The 25,912-nt window shown below is 41.2% G+C and overlaps 1 protein-coding gene across 1 annotated transcript in view; it reads right to left on the bottom strand.

Moving 5' to 3' along the window:
- Positions 1-218: 218 nt before the first annotated feature.
- FKBP1B (FKBP prolyl isomerase 1B) overlaps positions 219-25,912 on the bottom strand; it is a 46,196-nt gene continuing 20,502 nt past the window's right edge. The window contains exons 3-4 of the mRNA XM_067294362.1: positions 3,651-3,763; positions 219-906 (exon numbers count right to left, since the gene is read on the bottom strand). Of these exons, the coding sequence (XP_067150463.1) occupies positions 778-906; positions 3,651-3,763 (242 nt within the window). The 3' untranslated portion in view covers positions 219-777. The remainder of the gene's footprint in view (positions 907-3,650; positions 3,764-25,912) is intronic.

The following is a 25,912-nucleotide window of genomic DNA, read 5'->3' as shown; positions in this document are numbered from 1 at the left end:
GTCCCAACAGCCCTTACATTCACGGTCCTCATTTCCTTTGGTCCCAGAGCGATCTTCCACCGCGCAATTTATCGGTACGTGGACTTATGCATATTTCATATAAGAAGAGAAATAATTGAGGAGCAAATGGGCTGATGATAGTTTGAAGAACTCTTACACCGATAAAAAGAATTCCAATGGCCAGTGACTTAAAAGCAGAAAAACAGGAAACACAGAAATTGTAAAGTATCAAGATTTTATTGTTTTATATATATATTTTAATTTTTAAATGAGACAGTATTTTTCAAAACAGCAGCAAGCAGAACGTACAAGTTGAGAAAAGTGGCAGCGCAGGTAACTCTGTTTGGCTAATGCCCGTTCATGTACAAGGCGTACATTGGATTTTTTTGAGCACCTTTTTGTTGTTTTTTTTTTTCTTGGTTTAAGTGTACAGTAAGGCAGTGGTTTTTCAATAAGGAATATATATATATTTATATTTATATATATTTTCAAATGTCACTGTGAATTTTTATTACATGCAAATTAAATAAAATATACAACTTGAAAATGTTACAACGGTAGGCATTTTTCTCAAAACAAGCTTCTAATAAAAGGCAAATACAGACACCACAAAGTTAAAAAAGAGAAAGAAGGCGTAAGGACCTAAGGGCAGGCGCTATTGACATGACAGCTTGAGCAGGGAAGATTAGGATTCCAGTGAAGACTTCTCCTACTGCTGGGAAGGGGAGAAAGAATGGATGGTTATTGACAGATGTCTCCAGCCAGCTCCCTCAAGCTTCACTCTAACCTGAGAAGCTCCACATCAAAGAGGAGAGTAGCGTTGGGAGGGATGACTCCTGGGTGGCCTGTGGCTCCGTAGGCCATCTCAGGTGTACAGGTCAACTTTGCTCTTTGTCCTAAGCTCATCTGGGTTACGGAGGTTGGAGAAGGGGAAAGACAAGAGGAGAAACAGTATTAGGAAGAAAGCAAACACCAAATCACTACGATGTGGCAGATTCACTTGTGAGGAGAGTTCGGACCATCAGGAGTCATCTTTCAGTTCTTTAAGAAATCTGAAAGCTGCCACAAACAGCCCTCACTTAGGTCTCCTGACTCCTCTGGCTTCTCACTGCAGAGATCTGAACTGCCAGAGTCAGTTTTAGAGTCACAGATTCCTTTTAATGCATGCTTGGTCCACACCACTTACGCTGGAGCCAGCTGTATGAGGCTGGGTCCCTTCTGCAGCGTGCAGCACACATACATCACCTTCAGCAGGCGTTACGGAAAAGGCTCTTGGTAATAGATGGAGCAGGACTTTGTATTCATCAGAGAGCAGTTCAGAAAGGCAGTTAGGCTCAGTCTGAAAGGCACTGAGCAAATGTTCTGCTTCTTCAAACATCGGCAGGGCCAACGTCAAAACTATAGCTCAAGAGCTAAGGCTGTAGGCACCCAACTTTCTACTGCTGGGCAAATGCAAAATAAACACTGACACAATCCTAACTTGGTTCCCTAGCGTCAGCCAGTGCTGGGGCAGACACCTCACCTCAGACACTGGCTGCCTATTCCACGAGAGAGTCCTTGTCCCCAGGATGGGCAGACATGCTGATTGCTCTCAATCCAGGCTAGCCTAGATGGAAAAGTGCTCATCAAGAGTCAAATCCCTGCTCTACTAGCAAAGTATGTGGAGATAGAGCTTGCTCAAACTGGTATTAATACACCATAAACTGGTGACTAAGTATTTATTCATCAAGAACTGATCCCTGATTTGGAGCAGAGCTTTTAACTCTGATGTCTCTCCCAAGACCATACATAACACTGGACCTTACATTACACTATTTGTTGTGCTGAAAATTTTCCAGTTCTTATAAAATATGTCAAAGCTAGGGTGGGGGAAGAGGTCACATCAGGCAGAATAAAAATGTGAATATGACTTTCCTACATCCAGGGAGTATTCATACCGTCATGGGGCTGAGGGTCAAAGAGCAGAGGACCTCCCCACTCTGCAGTGTTTTGTGGGGGGGAAGTTGTCTGGTGCTCTGACTGGTGCCTGCAAGCAAGATAGCTGCTAAACCATGCATGGTTTTAGGCATGAGTCAACGCTGAATTGTCAGAAGTTGAGCACAGGAACAGAGATGCTGCTGACATCTGATAGTCAATGAATCAAGGTTTGAAAAAAATCTACATATTGGATGTAACAAACTGCCCTTTTGCAAGTGTCTTGTGTCAATCATGCTCCCCAAATCCTTCAAAACCCTCAGCTGGAGACAGCCACATACTTAACACTTAAGTAAAATCATCCACTAGGAGGAGCAGGAGGGTAGCTTGTTGCTAGAATGATTCCTGGAATCAATTTAGGCCACTTATTAACTGAGGGACAGGAGTCAGTGAGCGAGAGTGTTCGAGAAAGGGATACGCTGATTTACCCAGTGCTTGCTGCAGCTTTACCTGCACGGGCTTTGACTGCGATCAAACTAACCCCCTGTGGGCCTTAAACACTTTCAGGTTCCTTCTCTTTGTAGGGCTCCCTGGTCTTCTCATGCCAACATGCATATGAAAAACCACGGTACTCACAGGACATTTGCAAACTGTCTTGTTGCTCGCTCTTTTGCAAACTTTTGTCCCTTTTCTCTATTCAGGCTATCATCAGTTCTGCATTTCTATGGTACTTTGCACATGGGGTCCTGAACTCCTCTTAAGCATTGTTGCAAGGCAAATAATAAAGAATGGAGCCTAAATGATTGAGAGGAAAACGGACACTTTTCAGAGAGTCTGGGATTCATCTAATGGACTTGCTCCTTCTCTGACTGGAGAGAAGGGAATGCTTGTATTGCTTTCACCACAGGGCTGGAAACCAGGTTCTCTTCCACTCCTCTGGAAAAGCATGGTTGTATCATTTGTCATTGGATTGTTTCTCATTTTGCACTCTTTCCTTCTATTTACGCATAAGTTGTTCCTGTTAATAACAATACTTGAGCAATTCCCTCCTACACTGAGTGCTAGGACTCAGAAATGGGGAGTCACAAGGGATTTGCACCCTGATCTCCTTCATTCCTGCACTTGAGGCTGCATTGGCACAGAGTTGGCAATGTGCTGCACTGTATGGCTCCTTCAGGATTTTAATGTGGTGGTACTAAACTTTAATTAATGGAAGGTGGTTTCTTTCTTCTTGGCTTAGGGTCGGTCACTGAATGTTAAATTTTGTAGTTGGGCATCTGGAGTCATAAAAGTTTAACAGTGCAGTTTGGTACCCTATTCAGTAAGGGTCAAACTCTGTAGCGCAGTCATGGGTGTTAGCAAAAGCGGCAGCTTGGCTTTTTATGGAATTGCTAAAGAGAAGTAAAATGCTGCCACCTGGAACATCTCAGATGCTTCTGTGGTCTGTGGCAGCTGCCCCCGGGAAAGGGACTTAATCCCCCCCCCCCCACCCCGGCCAAATGCATACCACTTTGAAATCCTCATGAGTAGGGAGTGTCCCTGGATAGCCACTGAAGGACTAAAGAAAATACTGTGCTCGAATGGCGCATGCTTTCAGGAAACCACCCAGGACTCTACATTGTCATTTCCAGTGGGTGCCCTTAGCTTATCAACGTTGCACTGAACATTACTGTGCTTACACACCCCTCAGCTGAAATGTTCCCTTTTGAAATTCAGCCAGCATTATTTCTTTGTACCTGTGTAACGCCTTCTTCAAACCCTTTAATGACTTCTTGCCTGCCAATCTTGAACCTGAAAGGCTTGTTTCGGTCTCTGGAGGAATCAAACTTCTTTCCATTCTGCAGCATCCCTGCCAAAACAACATAAACAGTTTCAATCCCAGCTACATCTGAATTTAAGTGCTTGGAGGGTGGAAGGAGTGAAAAAGTAATGGCTTGGTCACATCAGCTGCTCATTTCCATTTTCACTCTGAAGACTACTCCAAAATTGGTAAGGCAGGGAAGTCAAAAACGGTGGCACCATATTGTTACCTTTGCCTTCCAGTAATTCAGGCTCTAAAACGGAAGAAATGGAAATATATTCTCCTTATTAATCTTACCTCAGCAGGTTAGAAATTGTATTGTGCCAAGTGTTGTACAAAGATCCAGGAAAAGCTGCTCCTCGCCCAGCGGAGCTTCCAGGCTTAATAGACAGAGGCAGGCGCAGAGCAAGCAGGAGGCACCTCAGGAGGTGCTTCAGAGAAAAGTGTGCCTGTGTACATGTTCGTATAAAACCCTAAGAGGGCAATTATGGAGTAATCCGCCTATAAGGTATAGTTTTTCATAACCTTCACCATTAGTGGTTGTCATACTCCTGAAACTTTTCACAGTAATAGTGGAGTGCTTTATGCAGGCTCACATGCAAGCACATACAGCATACACAAATATTATGCAATATATCTGCTCGGTGATATCCCTGAAATCCCCCACGCAGACGGGGAAGTCAGAGCAGCTGCCTGCACAAGGCTTTCTCGTTACAGACAAACAAGGTTTCATTTGGACAGCAGAAAGATAGCATGCATATGGAGGGGGCAGGCAGGGAGCAGCAGCTCGGGGGGGACGCTCAGGCATAGCATATAATCCTTTCTGAAGTATTTGATCTTAAATGGCACTCTTTCCTTGGAGTAATTTTATTTTTAAACACGTCATAAAAGCTTATGTTTCTATGGAATGGCAGAAGGCTATTATAAATCCCCAAATTTAATAGTTTTAATATTAAAACTTTTAGTACTGCCATTATATTCTGCATGTTCAAAGCATTATGCAAACATTACTTATTCTCCTCAGCAGCCCAAAGAGATATTTATTATAAAATAGCCTGATTCAGGAAGTTCAGATTAAAATACAAAAAGTGCCACAGCATTTTAGTATGTTTTCAGTTTGTTTGGTAGCCATATCCTATCCAAACACCCCATTTAAAAGTTTGATGGTTTACTAAATACCACACACCAAGCCAGTGGCAGAGTCAGAATGAACTCTCTGGAGATCCTGACCGCAGCTAATGGACAGTGTTTCCCATTTAAAATCACGTTTCTATCTGCCTGTGGACTTGCTGGTCTTACACATAGCACATCAAACACTCATTTCACCATCTACAGAAGATGTGTCAGGCCTTGGGGGAGAAAACAGGCTTGTTCTCCTATGTTTAGAATAACATCCTATTTTCTAGCAATGACCACTAAGTGATGACTTCAGAAATGTAACCTCGCCTATCACCACCCCACCGCTTTGCTTCCGGAGACAAACTGAGATTCAAACAGTCAGATGTGTTGATATCTGCTGAAGCTCTGGAAAGAGAGTTAATTTTTATACGAATACCCTTTAAATGAGTACCTAGTTTAGAAATGAGTCAGTCCCTGTGTGCCCTGGAGAAGTTCTGATCCGGATTCAGAGCTGAACTTTGAAGCCTGTCTTTGTTCTCTATTTCTGAAAGTTTGAGTTGACTCTTCCATCTCCTGGGAGCTAAAACAGCATAATGTTTTATTCTCTCTCGTGCTAATGCATCAAATTGATTTTCTTTTTGTGAAAAAATTGATTGGGTTGATATTCTTCAATGAGGATGGATGCCCATCTCCAGCCTGCTAGCACCTTTATTTATCTAGCTAACACCACAGAGAAAGAAAAAGCCAATCTGGAACTGAACACAGTTCTGCAAAGTCAAAATTCCCTTGGCAATCAATGAGAGTTTTGACTGAGTGAGGACTTTTAGATGCCTGTATCCTTGCTTGATGCAATACCCTCACATTGGATTCTGAAAAGTAACAATCATTGTATTAAAACAATTGTACAAACTCATTTATCAGAATACTGTGGTTTTGAAAACATTCTGATCAACAAGGTGCCCTAATCAGCAATTAGGTGTTAAAAGGTGGCTGGAGAAAAGGACATGTTTCAGATCATGGGTCCTGCTGAATCACTTAAGTGCAGCTCATTGAAGCTGAAGCGGATCAAAGAGAAGACAAATAATTTTGTTAAGGGACAGGACTGGGGATACATCTAAACTGCCAAAAATAGAGCACTACTTGGGCTAAAACAGCAGTGAAAAAGCTTTAATCTAGGTTTAATTCAAGCTATTATTTCTTATTAAAACATAGGTGTGTCTGCACTCTTCTTTTAGCAAGGATACCTAACTGAGGCCCGTCAACCTCAGCTAAGATCACATCATTTAAGTCTCTTTCCTAAGGGGGCAGGGATGTCTGTATTTGCCTAACAACTTTTGAATCTTTTAGCCAATTTCAGCCAAGCTGATGGATGCATGGAGTTCATGACAGAATGAAGATCTTATGCATTTAATGAAAAGAAATCTGTGTAGAGGAAAGAGATCTCATTAAGTGCTTCTTCCAAGAGAGAGAGCCGATCTTTATTTGTTATCAGAGAACCTATATTATGGGGGAGAGGTTAGGAACAGAAAGAAACAGTATGAACGCTGCTGCCAGCCCACGGTCAAAGTTTCTTGTTACCCGTCAGTTCCTTCATTTGAGACTAATTCAGTTGGGAAGTCAACCAACCACATGACACAAATCCACAGAGCCAGCCCAGCTATTTAGGCACCTAACTTATACCTACAAAACCATGCCCCACAGTCAGGACGTATTATCTATAAAATGGACAGAGAGAGATAACACTGCAGGCCCTCCACAGATACCCTGTTAAGCTTAGGTGCCCGAATCTAGAATATTTGTGCACAAATTGGGTGAGATGAATTCTACCGCTAACTTTAGCCATCTCAAAGGTAGAAGCTGAATCTCAACCTGTCATCTAGACTACTTCTACAGTCAACAGAGAAAGAGAGGTACCGCCAAGAACGATTCAGCCCATCTAGATGTAGATCTTAGGACTGGAAGAATCTCCTATAACTGTTTATCATTCTTAGTCAACTAATTTACAGAAGTTAAACAGTTTTAACAACATTAATCCAGAAAGCTAGACAGCTAGATTTTTAGAGAGTCAAAGTAAGGAGACATTAACTCATCCATCCATACCTAAATGAAGTAGAGTGAATTACATCCCAGGCTTAATTGGCTCCACTGTTTATTGAATTACTTGTCTTTGCAGTGTTGACACATTCTGGGAATCGGAAGATGGAGATTCTAATGCAGAGCAAACTCCTCAATTTCACTAGCTGTTTCCCTTTTATTCTGTATAATGGGAATAATACCATCCACTTACCTCGAAAGAGGCATAAACTGAATAGGTGACTTTCAAAAAATAGTGGTATTCAAATATATTGTCTTACCTTATTTTTTAAAATGCAGCTACCTAGAGAAAGTAAAGTAAGCTGAAGAGAGTTATTTTTTGTATATATTTTGGCAGCAGAAATAAGGGCATAGCATTCAGAAGGTGTTTCTAGAACAGGCTGTCAATCTACTATCCTGTTTCATTTTATGTAGACCAGAGGTTCTTCAGGACAGGGACTATATTTTGATGCCATTTATTGCAATCACTTTTTCCATTATGCCATGTAGTAAGTCTGTGCCACTATAAACTTGTCATTAGTTTCGATTCCCCTGACTTTAATGGTTAACATTCACTGAGGCAGCATTTCCTGTAGTCAGTGTTGCTGTGGTTAAGAATTTTTGATCTCAAGTGTTTCTTTCCCCTAAAAATTATGGTTGCTAATCTCAAAATATATCAATATTCTGTCAGAATTTTACACAGGCTGGAAATTCTGATTTTTTTCCCCCTTTATAATCTGTAACTATATCTCTGATACAGACTTTTAGACTGAAAAATACATTATACTATTGGGAAGTTTCTACAAACTACACAAAAGCCTTTGTCTCAACATTGACACCCTCACAGTGTATAAAGGAGAAGATGGTTCAGCAAAGCCAATATAATTGCATAGGAGTGATGGGAGAAACATATCCATAAAATCGCAAATCACATCCCAGGCTGGTTTACACCAGTAAAACTCCACTGATTTCCCCAGTGTTATTCACATTTTACATTAAAATAGCTCGATCCTCTTTAGGATTCAGTTCTGACATACCGCTGTAAGGCAGGACAACTCCTCCGCTTTCAATGGCTTTCCCACCTAGCTCATGGCTGAATCTCGTGCCTAACACACTGGAATAACTTGCCTTTTCCCAATCAGAAACAAAAGCAATTCCCATATGTCCTAAATGTGTGTTAAATGGAGAGATCAGAGCAACACTTTTTTTCAGGGCAAATAGAGTCAGTACCTTACACTTCTGGTTCCCAGGGAAATGTCCAGAGGATCTAACTGGCCTCTGGCTATTCAGGTCATTCCATCAGAACTCAAGTCTGTGCAAGTCAGGTATCTCACGCTTCTTACATCTTCATTTGTCATTTCATTATCACCACAAAACGCACTTCACCAGCTTACACCTTTTCACCATCATAACAGCTTCCAAAAAACTGTAGTTACATCTGGCCATGCCCCTCTCCTTCCAAAGGACTATACAATAAGTAGCGTATTCCTCTTGGATTTCTTTCATTTGACTCCCAAAGTAAACTCTTTTCCAGACAAATTTGGTGTCCATCAATTTTACTAATGGAAATAATTTTAATCAGAAATGATGGTTCTTGTAATGGAAGTACAAGAGTTGAACGTGAGCTGGAGGGAACTTTCATTTCCTATGCTATGTCTGACTAGTGGGCCATCTCACTGTGTCCTGCACAGGGACTTTGCCCGCTGAAGGAGGAAGGAAAGTGTGGCTTTGCAAGGGAAGAGCTCCACAACAGAGGTTTAGTACCACTGTAAACCTGAACTTTGTTTTTCCCTGCTAACTTTTCCTCCGCTTAATACAAACAAAGCCTTAAGAAGAAGAAAGATTTTCTGACCTAGACCATATTTTTTCTGGCATTTTATAATCACTTAAGAAAAATGATTAATCTTTTTAAGCGGACTTTAAGTCTACAGGGATAATAATCGGAGCGACTGGGGTGCATCTCCACAACACATCGGATCTTTACCACAATTTTTTATTTTAAAGGCACCAACAATGGTTAGGATGTGCCATTTGTTGCCATGACAAACAGTCACTGACTCAAATTACAGAAATGGGAAACAGTGATGGTGGTCACTTCTTAGTTCCTGCTACCGCAGTGCACTTCAATAACGGTTGAGCTTTCCAACATGGCCGGCCTTGCTGCTGCTTTCTCCTTCATGTATTATATACTCATATATCTTTAATGTGGAGTAAGAGCAACACAATCAATTATTTATTATGCAGCTGACACCATGCAATGAAGATACAACAGACAACTATTCAATAATGCATTACCATGCACTATGTATCGGTGTTGTGTACAACTACAAGACAATATGACTGAGCCTTGCACTTAGCTTAACTTCACAGCCAAGAAAATTACATGCAATTGTCTAGTTCACTCTGCTGAAAGGCATTATTCTGTCCTAACGGCTTTATAGATTTGCATATTTTTAAAGGAGAAGAGGAAGTAGATTTACTCTCCAGACAGATATGAGGTTCAATAAGCATATTCTACATGAATTGTAAGGAGACCAAAACAATTCCGCTGGTATCCTGCTGCCTTAACTTAGTCATTTTATTTTAGGGTCTGATTTTGTTGTCATTACAAAGTTGAGCTGTAAAATGTACATGCTCTACAGCATAAGGCAAATTTAATTTGAGTAAGCATACCAGAATCAGGTCAATTTGGATATGCTAATGAGTGGGACAATAGCTGCCAGTATCAACAGAGAGGATATATCACTGCAGAAATACTTTGCATCTCTTGCACCTCTCCCATAAATACCATGTCCAGTAACACAGGTTCCGGAGGGTCACAGAATATTCCTGATTAGGCTAGATCTTTCTATTCCTGCACTCTTGGCACCAGCCAAATAGCACAAAGAGCAATTCAAGAGTGTGGCAGCAATATAAAGATGCCATTTTGCAAGATTTCCCACCCAAACATGTGTAGAACTTAGCCAAAGAATTTTGGCCATCTAGTAAGCCAAGGTAACAGGACAATAAAATTCATCTCTTTTTTTCTTCTTGGTTTCATTTTCAGTCTCATCCTATTCCACAATGCACATAAGTACTTCCTACCCCCTTCCTCATTTTTCTTTGGTGATTGCATACACAATGGAGGTATGGATTTGACATTTTAGCCAGCAGTGCATACATGAATGTGCAGATGATCTTTCATAGAAAAGTTATACACTTCAATAGATAAATAGATAAATAGATAAATCTCACTGAAACAGGTGAGCGTGATAACCACCTATCTTCCAATATAAGGAACAAGAGGGTCCCAAGACCAAAACACAGGTTCAGCCAGAAAACAGAGCTAGGTTGCCAAAGCTTCTGAATACTGATCTGGATGCAGGGAGCAAGGGAAAAGCACCACAGAAAACGGAAAAAAAATCCCCAAGTGTTTCTTAGAGGAGCTCTGAAGTGGCTTGGGGATCACATGAAAGAGAGGTTTTGGATCAAGTGCTGGCAGAAGGAGGCTGGGAGCAAAGAATCAACTCCCCTGCTGGTTAATTCCTTCTCTGCTCAGGGAAATGCGGTGCTGAACAATCTGCCAGCAGAAACAGTCTCTTGGACATCAAACCTTCCCAGCCACCCTAGAACAGAGCAATAACAATATCGCATCAGAACATTAGCTCTGCTCTAACGACCAACTGTTCACAGATTGGGCATCCTTTGATTTTCCAACCGTAGACTTCCAGTACTTGCTTCCATTCCCTTCTGAATGAAATCTGTGCTAAAAGTTTCATTTCTCAGTGCAGCACTTTGGATTCCCTTGGCAAGAACTAGGAACAACCTAGTAACAAATCTACCCATCTGTAGCAGGGCACTGGTTTAAGAGGCTATGCACACACTGAGATACAAATTTGAACTTTAAAAGTATATTCTTAATATTCTACCACTTCATACCAACATGTTAAATAGTATTTTGGCCTCAGGGGCATTTGGAATTGAAAAATAACATTTCTCCCCTCATCCCTTGTGAATGAATGCTCTCTCCCTATTTACCAGGTTCTTCATTCAACTTCCTTTATGCAGAGCGTGGTTATACCACATCCACAGAGGGCTGTTCTGCTGAAGCTTATCTTGACAAACAGAGCGATCATCCAACACCTTGCAAAGGACTTAGCAACTACTGAGTCGCTAAATAAGGAGAAAAAGAAAAACATTCTCAGAAAAAGAGACAGAGACACAAGAAGCAAACAGGGAAAAAATAGTGTTTATACAAATGGGCGTTGGCTAAGCTGTGTAAGAAGGCCCTGCCAATATGCCAAGATTACATACGCTCTAAATAAGTCAGACGCAGACAGTACAGTTCCACCATGATCTCATACGTACATCAGAAATACATAACGCAGAAGTCAAATGCTTTTCCTCGGGGCATCCAACTTTTTGATCCAGACTGGACAGACATTTCTGTAACGCATTTTATTTTAGAGACATGGTATAATATTCCTAGCCGGCATTATGTAATATCCCCTCCCTCCACAAGCGTTCTGAGAATTCCTAAGGAATCGCCTCCTCCAGCCAGGGATTCCACATGGCAAAATGAGACATGACTTCACTGGCACCGATTCGATAAAAGCAGTCGGGACTCCGTGGTGCCTCACTTCAGCATAACACGCACAGTTTCCAGGGCAGTCAGGTGAAACACACCACTGCTTCGCTCAAGGAACGAACACACCAGTCAAGAGCAGAGAACGACGCGTATCTAGATGCTCTCTCTATCCACTGGACAGACCGTAGGCTTCTCACCTACCTTTAGCTATCTAGATGAATTCCACCCAAAAGGACCTGATCACAGCAGATTAGTGAAAAAATACAGTTTAAAATCAAGTTGTTTCTGATGGGCATACCAAACTTCTTCCTGTGGATTAGGCTGCCCAAGGTCCTTTAGACTCAGTGACTGGCGATCTACTTATACACTTACTGTATAGCAATATAAACAGGAAACATGCTGTATAAATAATAGAAGATAAAAGTCACTTCTATCTTTGAGTGAACTCTAAAAAGGGTTTATTAACAAGTTATGTATTGAATCACCCTCATTAGGTTGTCAGAAGTTCAGCCTCCAATTAAGATTAGATAGAAACACCATCTTGCCAATCAGTATCAATCTGCTACAACACTCCAGTGAAAGAATGTCTTATTCACATACCATTATTTATCTAGGCTATTTTTTTAAAAAGTTATATGTAATATACTGATTAACGGAACAAACCTCTCTGTAGATGTATAGTTTATTCTTCCCGGCTACTAGAAACATATCTGCTCTCCCCCCAAAAAGTATTTTTGCAATATTGTTTTCAATGTAAACAGTGTTTTATGTGTTCCAGATCAGACCCTAGCAGTGTCATAAGTATCTCTCTGCCTGTAAACTCCAAGAGCACGCTCTGAAATAATATTAGCTATGGAATTCTTCTTTTGCCACATTTGTTTCCAGATTTTATTCATCTTTCCTGATGCTGCAGATCCTCATTGGTGTAAATTGGCCCAGTTCTGCTGATATCAATGAAAGTGCAAAAATACATGCCAGTTGAAGACCTGGATCAGCATAATTTAAAACTAAATTGAATGATGCACTCAAGACTATTCTCCAGAACAGAATTCTGCAAGAAGATGGAATAGCATAGGTTTGTGATCAGAGAAAAGCTGGATGTCAGAAAGAATAGGTTCTGCCATTGGATAGCTGTGTAAGTATAACTTACTTACCTTCATTTTATTGCCTGTGAAATAATGACTGTGAACTGATCAAGGTCAGAAAGAGAGAGTCACTGGCATATCCAGGAATAATATTATTAATTAATATACTTACTCCGCCTTAGGAATCTTGAAAGGCTTAATTCAGTAAGCCTTTAAGTATCTTCAGAGCCACAGTGGAAAGGAGCTATTAGCAGTGCAGTTTGTTATTATAAATAGGTCTTTTCCATCTCTAAGTTTTGATCTCTGTGATCTTATAAACGAACTATGGAAAAAGTGGCAGCTGTTATCTTGACAGATGGGTCTCAGGCATTGCTCTGCTGGACATTAGACAGTCATCTCTCTGGAGAACAATAGGAATTTCCAAGTGCCTGTATCTATTTTCATCTACTTAACAAGCCACTCATGTCTTGGACTAGTGAAGGGAAGAAGCAAGGAGAATACAAAACAAATGTTTTAGGGAAAACTTCTCATAAGAAAGTGGGAGGAAGAAGAATCAAATGAGTTTCACCTATTAGTGAGTTCCCCTTAGAGTTTTATAGAAATAACGGACTGAAAAATAATCAGAAGTTTCTTACAGAGGCAATGGAGACCACCAGGCACTTCCAGAAGGTAAGAAAGATACAACCAGCCTGTGCACTAAGTGAAGAGCAGCCTATAGTCAGCCACAGGCCAGAAAAAGTGCAAGGATGCACTTTAGTTCTCAGCTTTTTCTATAACTTAGTTAAGCATCATCATCCATTTTGGATGTAGAGCTTTGAATCCGATTCTAGGGACAGACACGAGTCTGAGAAAGGGTTCATCCTTTTTAAAGGATGGTTGGTAGCGACAGTGTTACTGCTCACCCTTTGCATCATAAACACTTGCTGAGAGCACCATGAGTTCAACTCCACCTCAAGCCTGGTTTAACCCCCCATCCTCCACTTTTTCGGACGGTAGTCTTGTCATCAGACGGCAGAATACGCAATGGGATCACTCTCTACGCCCCCGCTTGATTCTGCAGGGTAACCTGAAGTGGAGAATCGCGAAGCTAGGAGCAGACTAAGAAAGAACCTAGTAATTAGGGAAGCCGGTGGGATGGGCAGAGACCTGGATCCCAGCCCTTGCTCCCAGGACTGTGAAGTCAGCTGTGAGTGATGCTGTGCAGGGTCTACCCCAGCACTGCTTAGACAAAGTTCTCACTGGCTTGAGCAGGAGTAATACATGCAAACGGACTGCACAGGCTGTAATGCTTTTCAAAAGCAAAAGCACTTTCAAGCTCAGGACTGCTGTAAACAAAAGACATCAATGTAAATTAAGCCAGTTTAGACACTATGGATAGAAACAGTAGTCAGTCATAGACACAAACAACAAAGATAAACATTGCCAAAAATATCCCAGTATCACAGTAGAGTGGAAAACAACACAAACAAGTTAAGAGAGGACCAAACAGTGAAGCGTTACATAAACAAATGTACTATTGCACCAGCAATGGAAGGTGGGAAGATTTCAGACTCTAAAACAAAAGGTGTAACATCACCATCCGCAAAAGTAAAGACTGAGAGATGGTAACTACACTGCATAACTCACAGGAATGGTTATAGACCAGAGAGCTCTGTATCAACAGGTCACAATCTTTTATCGCCCCACTGAATGTCACTGAAAGTTTTTACCACCTTAAAAAACATGGTGTGCTAAATGAAGTAAATAACACCTCTACTACTAGCAATCAAACGGGCTCATGTACATCATGAGCACAGTCACAAAAGATTTTCTTCTACAGAAAAATAATGGATTGTCCTGTTCAACTCCACCCAAAACTCTAAAGAAAATATGATCTGGGGTTGAATGGAACGAAAGAATGAAAACTTTACTTGAGAAAAAAAAATTGCTTTACACCACCCTGAAACTTTTTGTTCCACTGAGAATACATTGCTTTGTTCTCAGGTTACAAATACAAACTATTTATTTAAATACAGCTTCTACGAGGTCTAGCAATTCTTGAACACCACCATCTTTCAAAATAATTAATACCAAGTATTGCTTAGCTACATCCAATCTAAAAGATACGAGAGCTATTAAGGAGAAAACATAAAAGAGAAATCGAAAAGTTAAAACACATCAGGAGTGTGCTGAAAGGCAGACATGTCAGATAAAATTCAGGCATTCAGACAGCCAGACCACACAAAAAAAAGCCAGGATCAACTGAAAATTTGGATCAAAGAAGCTGTGACTTGTGTGAGAGGGATACAGTTAGCTAGTCTAAAACAACCATTAAGGCAGATACTCTCAGAGGTATTCTACATCACTTTTAGAAATCATAGAATAGATCTTCCCTGACCAGGTAACATGGCTTACTCTGTAATCCATAATCTGCAATGTCATGGAACATAGCTAAATTCCATGAATTAAGGTCGTTATTTCAGTTTTCCTTTTTTGCACAGTAAAGAAAAAGGTCTGCAGGAATTAATTTATCTCGGTATTGAGTACCATCTTAACGCTTGAACATGCATCTGCAGATTTACTGCCTCCTTGCATACGGAGTCCCAGTGATTCAGTTCACAAGGGCAGCAATCATCCAGGCCACTGAGTCTTTGGAAACCATTCATTAGAATTATAAGTATTCTGGCTGTCCACATTATCAAATAGTTGCCAGGAAAGAAAGGAAATAAAATGGAAGATTACATAAAACCAATGAACGTAAGTAGTCTAAGTTTCAAATAATTAAAAAACCACTACTGATTCAACCCAAAACTGACACAGATACAAATGTCTCTCTTGAGGAAACAAGTTTATTTGTGGCTTTTTCAAGAAAAAAAGATGCAGAGAATTTAAATTTCTCTGTAAATCTAATTGGTGTTCTCTAACACAATTGAATACCTGCAAGCTTCTGCCTGCTCATGTGACCAAAGATCACTAAGGACAGAGCCAGGCATGCTTAAGCCATAACTCTATTTTAACAGAAACAAACCACATGAAGGCACGTACTGCATCTCATTTTGCATCTCATGTGCCTCTGCACAGCCCGTGGGCTCAGGCAGTAGCCTGGAGACACAGGACACCATATATTGCATTCCTATTTTGTCTATTATAAGCATCCACCTAGCACAATAAACATCTCTGTGTAGTAAGAACATCATTATCACCAAACCCACTATTTTTGGCATCACTTAACTGCTGCCAGCTTAATAATCTGCCCTGAAGACAGGACACTTTGACTCATGGGAATCCCCTCTTTATCAATATGCAGGTCTTTACCTGTACATAATTCTGATGAAGACTTCTCCTGCATGTCCATGACCTTGGCAAATGTGGCTAATAAACCCATGCTTTATAGCTTGTGATGGGCTCCCAAATGATGGCTTTCAAATTTTTAGAGTCTTTTCTTTGATACAGGAATCTCTGCCCAGATCATTCATCAGCTGTATTTTCCTGTTGATAAACTAAGAGGTTTAGCTGAGTTTTGGGTTTGCCTTGCTGTGCATCGGTGGCTCCTCTCTCCTGTAGACATGGTGAGGGTGCTCAGGCTGCAACTACAGCTTTTTATGACTGCTGGCTTTGCAACAACACCATGCAAACTATCTCTCTGCTGCCTTGTGCAGCTGCTTTGCTCTTCCATCACCGGGTACGTTGAGCAGAGCTCCATTTCTGCTAAGAACAAGCTCTTCAATTCAGAAAATGCTCAGTGGAGAACTTCATGTCATGCAAGCTGTGGCATGCAATCACAATTCCTTTTTCTGAGCTCCTTCTGCACTACCATACATACAGGTAGCACACATGGAGCACAAGACAGCAATTCTCCCATAGCTCACAGTATTAGCCTCTTCTCTGCTTCCTCGGAAAATGGGGTAAGTCAGTAATGGAGGGATATCTGAGCTCATAAACAGGCAACTGCTGCTTGCACTACATCCTGAATGTCAGCCTGACTTTTTGGTGAAGGAGTGGTATCTAAAGCTATCATCTCACTTGGTGGAGCAAAAGTCTAAGGCAGCCATAACAACTCTGGTAGTTACATGCTTGACCTAGGCATATTTCAGCGAGAAATTGTTGCGTGCTTTGCCTTTTTAAGTCAAAGCATTATCTGCCCTCCTTGTGCACGCTGCATCCTCCTGTTTACCTTCTAGCTATAGGATTATATACTGCCTTCTGTCCCTGCGGAATTTTCCTCTCTTGCTTGCTATTCATAGTCTTTTTAGTGAGGTGGTCACGTTTCAAAGTCCAATATGGTTGGCATTTAGGAACCACTTGCCTCCAATTCTCCAGGCAAAAACTACACACAAGTTTTTGAACAGCTTGCAAATGAATCAGCAAGTCCTTTTGTGATCTGTACTTAGTACTGAGGTGGCTTCCTTAATATAAACGGCCTTTTCTGCAAAGATCCGAACATCTGATTCTGTAGTTTGCCTTAGACAGCAAATCTGAAATGCACATTTTGATGAACAATTTTAGAAATACACCTCTCATCAGTGCTTTCCCCAGAGTTTTTCAGAAAGTAGTGTCAAGTGATTTATAAACCAACTGCATTTGGATTTCAACATTGCATTAGGTAGAGAAGTCATTTTTGGTGCAAATATAGCAGTTGGTTTCTGTTTGGGTATAATATTTTTTCTACCTCTATTACACCAAATCATGTGCATTATACAGACACAGTGTATCTTGCAAGGAGCCAGAGCTCAGTGCCTAGTTGCATCTGTTTCAATGGAACTGCTTTATACGACCACGAAACCTAAATATTGGTGCATTGCAGTTTGTCATTTTTAGCTACTGCAATACCATGTCTTGTTTTGGTGCCTACTGCCAGATTACATCAGCTTGTAGCAACTTTTTCAGTGGAGCAGCCAAAGCTGCTTCTATCAGGGTATTCTTGACTAGAAATTCAACAACCTCCTAATTTTTTTTAGTCTTGTCACTACAAGACTGGAGGAATGGGAAGAGAGAGGAAATTATAGAATCAAATCAACAAGGAAGTTCATAGATGGCCCTGGAAAAGACAGCGATGCAGATACTGTTGTAGTGCAGCCTAAAGGTGAATCAAACCTATCTCCAATAAACACATTAGTGGTATCAGTTCTTCAGAACTGGTGCATGCATAGATATATATACAATTCTATTTTCTCACATTAGCCTCTGTGCCAGAGTCTTTATATAGTAATCTAATAAAGGCTAGAGATGAAACCCCAGCAATGAAAACACAACAGAAAGACCTTGTCTGCTGTGCTGCAATGATGATTTTTGCTACAAATGCCCCCGCAGGCTGAGAGCATGACATCAGACTGTCACACAACATGGACTGCAGGTCCAGGCTGCGCGTCTGAATATATTTGTCTTGGACTCCACATCAAGTTTGAATTTTAGAGATGCATTATGCGTGTTCAAATCAAATACTGAGCTTCCTCTGGGTGAGCTCCAAGACCTGTGCTGACTCTTGATATTGCCTAATAAAGAAGGGAGGCAAATTTAAACTACAGATTTCTGTCTTTCTTTTTCAGGTGACCTAATGCAAAAGAATGCATTAGCTAAAAGAATGATACAAATTTTCACACGTGACAAGTTCACAGAGATCATTTCTAGCTGTAGCACAATATATGTTTTTATCCTGAGGCAGAGAGGCTTTGTCCTAGTGACTGGGAGAGCATGTTATCCGATCCATAATTTGTTTAACAGTCTGCAGAACTCTTTTAGCCTGTTGCTCAGATATGATCTTTATTTCTGTCTTTATGGTAACAGTGCTACCAGATGAAGGACACTGGGCCATGTCCCAATTTGGTTGCTTACAACAATCATTTAAGCTTTCAGAAAAGAATGTAAAACAGTGTCACCTGCATTTTTAAGGTTGCAAGAATTTCTACCCAATGTTGCAATCTCATTCAGAGCAAGTTCAACATCCCGCTTGCTCTGCTAGAGTGTCAACGAATGCAAAGCAGGATTATTACCTTTTTATCTGCCTCAGAAGCCTTCATGAAGATTAGGAAGTGTTGCTCTGATCTCTTCCAGTTCTATGCCACCTTACTATCTGGACACAAAAGGTCAGATTATCAGCAGGGGTAAATCAGTTGAGCCTCAAAAAGGTCAATAGAGCAATGCTAACTGGTCCCAGCCGAGAAGAAATTGTCACTGAGCTATTCCAGAGATATGAGTCTTTGGACACGGGGATTTTCCCACCACACACTTTCCTATAACCATTTTCTACTCTCGTACTCACAGTATCCCTAGCTCCCTAGATATTCTGTTTATTCCTTGCTCAGTTTTTTTCCTCATTTGCTGTATTCACAGACAATTTCTGTTCCTGGAATCAGGAAAATTAATATCATCCAATCCCTACACCATTCACTGCCTAACATGGAGTCTCAAGTTATTCTGCTGCACCCAGGACTCATAAACCTTGGTAGGATCACAAAAGATACAGAGAGAATGTTTAACTACAGCTCCTAATTACTAACAGTAACAAACATTATTATTAACACCTGGATCCAAAGTCTTTCTTCATTTGTCCTTGCATCAGGAGCCTTCTGCAAGGGAAGAAAGGAGCAATGGTATAGCCTCTCTCAATGACTTTGCATATACAGTTTTAAAGGACCAGGATTCAGGAAAGGTCTTTATGGTTTAATTTTTGTGAAGAAAAAAAGATCTGTGTACAAGGTACGAAAACAGTTAAGTGTCAATACTAAGGTACTAAAATAGCTAGGTTTCAGTACTTGTTACTGCCAAAGCAATATGTCTGATGCAAGATGGTCATATCAGTCAAGGGCTGCAAGAATAAAAGGAGGGCTTCATACCAGATTCCCCACCAAAGCCAAGATTAGCGTGTTGAGTGAGCACAGAATAAAATAAATATGTTTCATTACCTTAAAATAACGCTTGTATTTTTTTGGTTCACACAGATTCAAAGCAAACTGCAGCCAGGTTTAGGCTGGCTGGTTTTGCTGCATTGGTGTGACTTTGCTAAAAATAGGCAAACCAAACCTGAGTTCCCTACTGAAGTGTGACCCTGTATTAATAGAAGAATACACGACCCTGAGACTCTCCCACACGAAACAGTCTGAATCAGAGTGGTCTTCCTACTCATCCAGATCGCTCTTCCTCATTTTGGGTAACTTGTAAATGACAGCGGCATACACGCCGTGGCCGGGGCGACTTCAAAACAGGACTTGAGCTAATAGGCCAGTAAGTGATACTTGCATCAACACCTTCATATTTGGAAATTCGGTGTCTGTGCTACAGATAGTAAATAGGAAGGAAGACAGGAAAGAACAAATTCAGGCTGTGGGCTTTCAGAGACAGCCATCCTTCCCCACCAGTGGGGAAAGTGCCAAGGAACAAATTGGATAGGGTGTGCAGGAGGAAGAAAAAACCCTCTGTCCTGCTGTTTACTTGCACTGGCACATGCTATTAAATGCGTATGCCTTGGGGAGGTGCCAAACTACCCTCAGGAAATTCCGGCCTATCTCAAAGAGAGTCATCATTTACTACCGAAAAAAAAAAAATTAGCAGGGGCAGTAAGAGGCTCAGATGATTGGGTTTAACTTTTACTGGCCCAAAGCCAAATACGCAAGGAAAGGCTTAAGCAAACTTTCGTCGCATGCCTCTGAGCCCACAATAGATGTGGACAGCACAAATATTTACAGAACCAAAGCGGAGGGAGACAAAACGGGGGGGAGCCAGGCTGCGCCTGAAGTGCTTATTATAATGGTTAGCCCACGGCGGCTTTACGGCCCTGGAGCGACTGCTCCCCACGGCCGCAGACAGGGTGGAATGACTCAGTGACGACACCGCCAGCACAAAATGTCTTTTCACACATACTGTACTGTCCAGTCCTCCCCTTCCCTCGGAGGGTATTAATAGCAGTGTATTCATATTGTACATAGCATAGTATAAGCATCTCTCTCTCAAGTTAGCATAGGCAAGGCTGCCAGAGGGATAAAATATTTTCAAAATAAACAAGAAGATCTTGGAGACCTGGAGGAGGTCTTGAGTCCTGTGATCGATGCCCTGAATGCTCTCTTTCTCCCCAATGCCTCTCTGAGGCCACCTCCCTCTCCGAGCATCCCTCCTCAACACCTAAATGTGTCTTGGCATTAAAGAGAAATGCGCTATTTAATGGATGACTTGGCTGAGAGATGTCATTTACTTTATCTTCCTTTGAAAATAAAAAGTGAACATCCTATTAAGATGTATGTGTATACTTGACTGTGTCCCTTCCTCCTCTGTTCTTTGCTGTTCACCCTCCGTAGCTGTCTGGGAAGAAGAGTTTCACTTAGTTTGTTTGTACAGAATTGGAGCTTTTCAATGATGCTGTGATACAAATATAATCAAATTCTCTTTTCTCTGTTCTCGGAGAAGATGGTGGTACCAAAAAAATGGTGGGAATATCTACAGTGGGGATTTGAGAGCAGAACTTTGCCTTAAAAGCACCTTCACTGAAAGCAAAGGATCATTAAAAACTGTTGGTTTAAGTTCTGATGACTAGGTAGCTCATCTCTTACTTTTACTGAGCTGATCTCACCCATAAAACTGTGGTGGATAAATTCAATCTGAGATACATAAATAGTCTTCCTGACTATTTACATCTGAAGCCCAAGAACCACCACTGGTTGATCCCTGCAGAAGGACAGACCTTTAGCAAGAAGGACCTTGAGGAATAGCTACATTCTCTAGCATCTAAGTAGAGGGGTTAACTGCATTATTTTGAACTACTTACAAATCAATTTCCCCCCTTCTCCCTACACACCCATGTTTACTAGAATAACTGGAAACAGAGCTAGATACACAGAAAAATACAAAAAGCAGTTAGATAATAAAGAATAAGTCTCTTCACTGGGAGGTTAAATAATGAAATGTCTTACAGCAGTCCTGAGGTCCAGCTCATGTCAGGGTGTGCAAGTGAATAATTTTCTATTTACCTTTTCCCCTAAAAAAACCCCCAAACCAATAGCATAACCTCGCAGTCACCCTACTGCAGCACCTTTCAGCCCTCAAGAGGTAGAGAACTACTCTTCTGACGTAGCCCTAAGGAGACCCGTAAAGCAAATACGACCCAGTAGATAAAGCAATGCTTGCCTTGCATGACTTTAACATTACATTGCCAAGTACCAGAAGGGTGTTGCCTGTGACCATCCCATGATGCCCATTAAATCCTAGTTTTCTCTCCCCTTGCCCCTTACATGCAAGAAATTAGACTGGCGTGTCCTGACCATTTGCAGAAGCTAAATCATATGCACTGGACATCCTTGTCATCAGGCTCTTGCTCTGCCCAAAATAAGAATAAATCAAGGAAACGCTAATCTGATCAGTGAGGCCAGCAGGGAGGTCTGTAGCTGGCTCTAGAGCCGCGCACGGATTTGCAAGTTGACCGAAGGCTCCAATATGCAGCCTGGCCTCAGTTACACGAACATATGTGGTGCAGGCAGGAAGCTGCTCCCAAACTCTGCATGTGTGTGTAGTGTTACAAGTGCCAAGCCAAACGTAATCTTTCTCAGCCTAACTCTAAAACTTTTCATTCTTTTCCTTGTCTTTAAAGCCGTGTTTCTGTTCCCCAGTCAGAAATCCCTAAGCAGGAGCTGACCCGTCTGATCCCAGCTGGGGGCTGAGCCAACACAGATTATCACCAAAGGAGAGCTACAAAATCTGAGCTGAGGTCACGGAGGTCTTCTCAGCTGAAATCGCTTTCTATCCTTCTCCTTGGTAGCAGCGTATCTTTGGTCTCGCTTTCCAGCCTAGGGAGCTGCCTGTGCTCTGAGACGACGGGTATTTCCACATCGCATTCTGGGGACATCCAAAGGCTGCCTGCTGCATCAGCCTCGCTCTATATTCAGCCAGCGCGACTACAGGGGCAACCCCAGGCGCGGCCCAAGGGACTCTGCGTCGAAGGCTGCCTGGCAGCTTAATATTCTGCCAGGCACCTTGGCGCACCGCGCGGGCAGCCTGGAGCCTGCCTGCAGGGCAAGCTGGTGCTCAGCAGCGGTGGCTCACACGGCTGCCCGGCTCACAGCCCTCTTACGCACTTGTCGGCTGCAATGCAGACACGGCCTGGGGTGTTGCTCGAGAACTGGAACGTGCTCATCCCCGATAGAGCAGATCCATTCAGTCTAGAGGCTGAATGTGCCACGTCTCCTAAGCCTGTGGAGCACACACATACATAACACGAGCCATCCAAAATCTTTATTAAATAAACCAATAAGTACTTCAAATTGCAAGCCAAATGGGACCAGTGTTTATTTAACATAGACAGAAACGTCTAATGCTCCCCTATCTCAATGACTCATAACATCAACAGCCCAGCAAAAGCACAGAAACTCTCTGTGCCTGCTACAGAGCTGCACACAATCTTCTTTTAAGTGCAAATGTATGCAAAAAAGCAGTTTGTATTAATCATATTTAAAATGACATGTCTACCAGAATAAAAGAATGTGATACTTGGTCTCACATGCATTTTCTATCAATCATGTAAAAATGTTGGTTGAAGACGCAAGTTTCTCTTAATACCTGTACAATGATCACATCATATATATCAACACATTCAAACAGCATAGTTTTTCATGTAAACACAGCACAAAAAGCAGATATTTGAAGATACTTAGGTGCTTAAAGATGCAGTAGTCACACTGTAGGAATTTCAAATGCATCTGGGCATCTAGTTCCTTTTGATTTCAACTAAACTATTTCTAAAACATTTCATTTCTAAGTATTCTCTTAACTCTCCCCCAGATATAAAGTGCAACTACCACAAAGTTATAGTAATTGCTATCTCTCCAAAGCCAAAACACTTCATTAAAAAAGTTCAGTTTCCTAAGCTGCAAGATCATGTGAAAAACATGCATGACTCTTATCTCATCATTAATAAAACCCAATCCTTAAAAGTGAGGATACGGACAGTCAAGAACATCATCAATCTTACCATGTTCACATAGTATAAAAGACATTTTTATTATCTGGTATGAAGAATACACATTACATAACAAGAGGCAGCTATAATTTTGATCCACTGATTTTTATTTTTAAACTATTATTCTTGTTGTTCTTTTCACTTTCAGCATGTAAATATTTTAAGAAATACCAGTAAGGGGAAAGTATCAGTTAAGATGTGTATTAATAATAAATTTATCATTATTTATGCTTACATTTTGATAGAGTATTCATAAATATTCATTCTGAGTCCGCTTTGACCTAACAATGCCCATTCAATAGACTGAGGTCCTCTTTGCTGAACTTGCTTACAAGACACACTAGACATTTTAAACCTAAATTTATTTCTGCCCTTGTCAACCTGCTATCTCATTATCTCACTATTCACTGACAAAAGAAATGATGAATCATGAACACTGGGCGTACAGAGAACCATATACACTAAATAAAAATAACCTCGTGATGTCGATTGTGTGTAGCGTGATGAAAACCTCCAGTGGGACCTCTAGGGGTTACTGTAACACAAGTAAAGAATAGTAGCATTGTATTGAAAATAATGATGAATACATACTTTAAGAATAAAATTCATGGCATTACTGGTGCATGGTAACATCAGGGCTATATGTGGATTTGCATTTGAGACTGATCACTGTGCGACATCAACAGATGAGAGAATTTAAATTTATCCTTCACAAAGGTTTTGTTGTGCGTTTAGTTTGACCACTGAGCTATTCCCTCTAGAAAATCAACTGACAAATCTTACACCCAAACCATCTATGGGATAAAGCTGTGTTTTAAGAATGGATCCTAAGATATTCACATTCACAACAAACTAGAACTTGTTCAACACTGCTACATTCAGTATTCATGACACTGACACCAAAATATTGGCTATGAGGCCATCTTTGAATCTACTATATGCTACACGTCATGTAGGCCTAAGCTGTGGAAGATGTCAAGGTGCTTAGTATCTCCATGCAGGGGACGGCATGGACTGCACCTCTCTCCATCTGCACCGCGTGACGGAGCACACGTACCCCGGGACGCGTGATCCTGCACTGGCTGTGTGACCACACGTCCCCCGCGTTCACGGTGTGACTCCGTCGACTTCTGTCTGCGTCTTTCAGTATAGTCATCCTCCAGGATTCCCAGGATTTGTCCCCAAACAGTCTCCCATGTTAGCAGTATTTTAAACACTAGGTGAACGTGTGTGTGAGGTACCATCATATTTTCAGACGGGATCATTTTATTTTATACTCAGTCTCTGCAGAATTTCTCCATGTTCTTTCCAGCGTGGCTATTTTTATTTTTACCATACACAGATGTCCTTGAGGGATGCTTAACAGCACAAACTTCTAATGCTGCTTACCAACGTAAAGTTCTCGTGTAACACGATGCAGTCCCAATGTGCATGCAACATGCAAAACTGTACAAATGAGCGTCCCGTGCGTGGGAGCACACGGTACAACGCGTGTTAGGCAGGAGCGCTGCAAAACAGAGCTGGAGGTAAAACAGCTGGCTAAAATTAGTTCTGGAAAATAACTGCTACAGAAACATTAGAACTTGCTTTGCCTGTACTAAATTGATAATGCAGGGTTTTCCAGAAAACTCAGTCAAATAAAGTTGGGGAGAAAAACAAGCCAGCGGGACGTCAATTAAATGAGACGTGATTACTGCAAGGGGATCTATACAAACAGCTTTCGTTACCCTGAACATCACACTGGCTCGTCAGTCTTCCTCAATGGCGAATATTTCTGTGCACCAAAAATCAGGACAGAAAGCCTCCCTGCTCACAGACACTGCTGCCTTCTGTTGAGGATTTCTATTACTCACCAATTTTATAAAAAGAACTATTATAGCTTTCTGGTCAGATTCACAGCACAGATAAAAGGTTTCTGCCCAGTAATCTCTGCATCAAAGAAATATCTTGAGGTTGAGTACCCATCTGTTCTAACGCAACTACTGTGTTTTCCCTATGAAATAAGCACTACCTAATAAAAATCATATCAAGCAAAGCAGTGTAAAAACCTAATTAGCCCTCTGGCTATGTACGGAAAATTACTTTGAATGAAATGTGATATTACATTCTAGAATTGATTAGTCATTATGTTAATCACTTTTTAATATGCTCCAAATACTTTTTGGAGAAGTGACCAATGCTGAGGGTGCACAATGCAAGCTGGTAAACAGAATACAAGGGAATATAAATGGTCCTCGGGCTCTGCATGGGCTCCCTTTTTCATGACAACGGAGCATCTCCTGCAAAATGCAGAGTGTCCTCTGATGCCAGTGAATTTCACCCATAACAGAGCATTTATTTGACCATTTTAAAACCAATTATTTTTAAAAAATAATTGACATGATCAAACCTAGAGAAGTAAATGAGTTCCAATTCAAATGTTGGTATTGTATGGG

This window comes from Apteryx mantelli, chromosome 3 (genome assembly GCF_036417845.1).
Source record: "Apteryx mantelli isolate bAptMan1 chromosome 3, bAptMan1.hap1, whole genome shotgun sequence".
Taxonomy (NCBI): domain Eukaryota; kingdom Metazoa; phylum Chordata; class Aves; order Apterygiformes; family Apterygidae; genus Apteryx; species Apteryx mantelli.
This window is presented reverse-complemented; position numbering and strand designations above follow the sequence as displayed.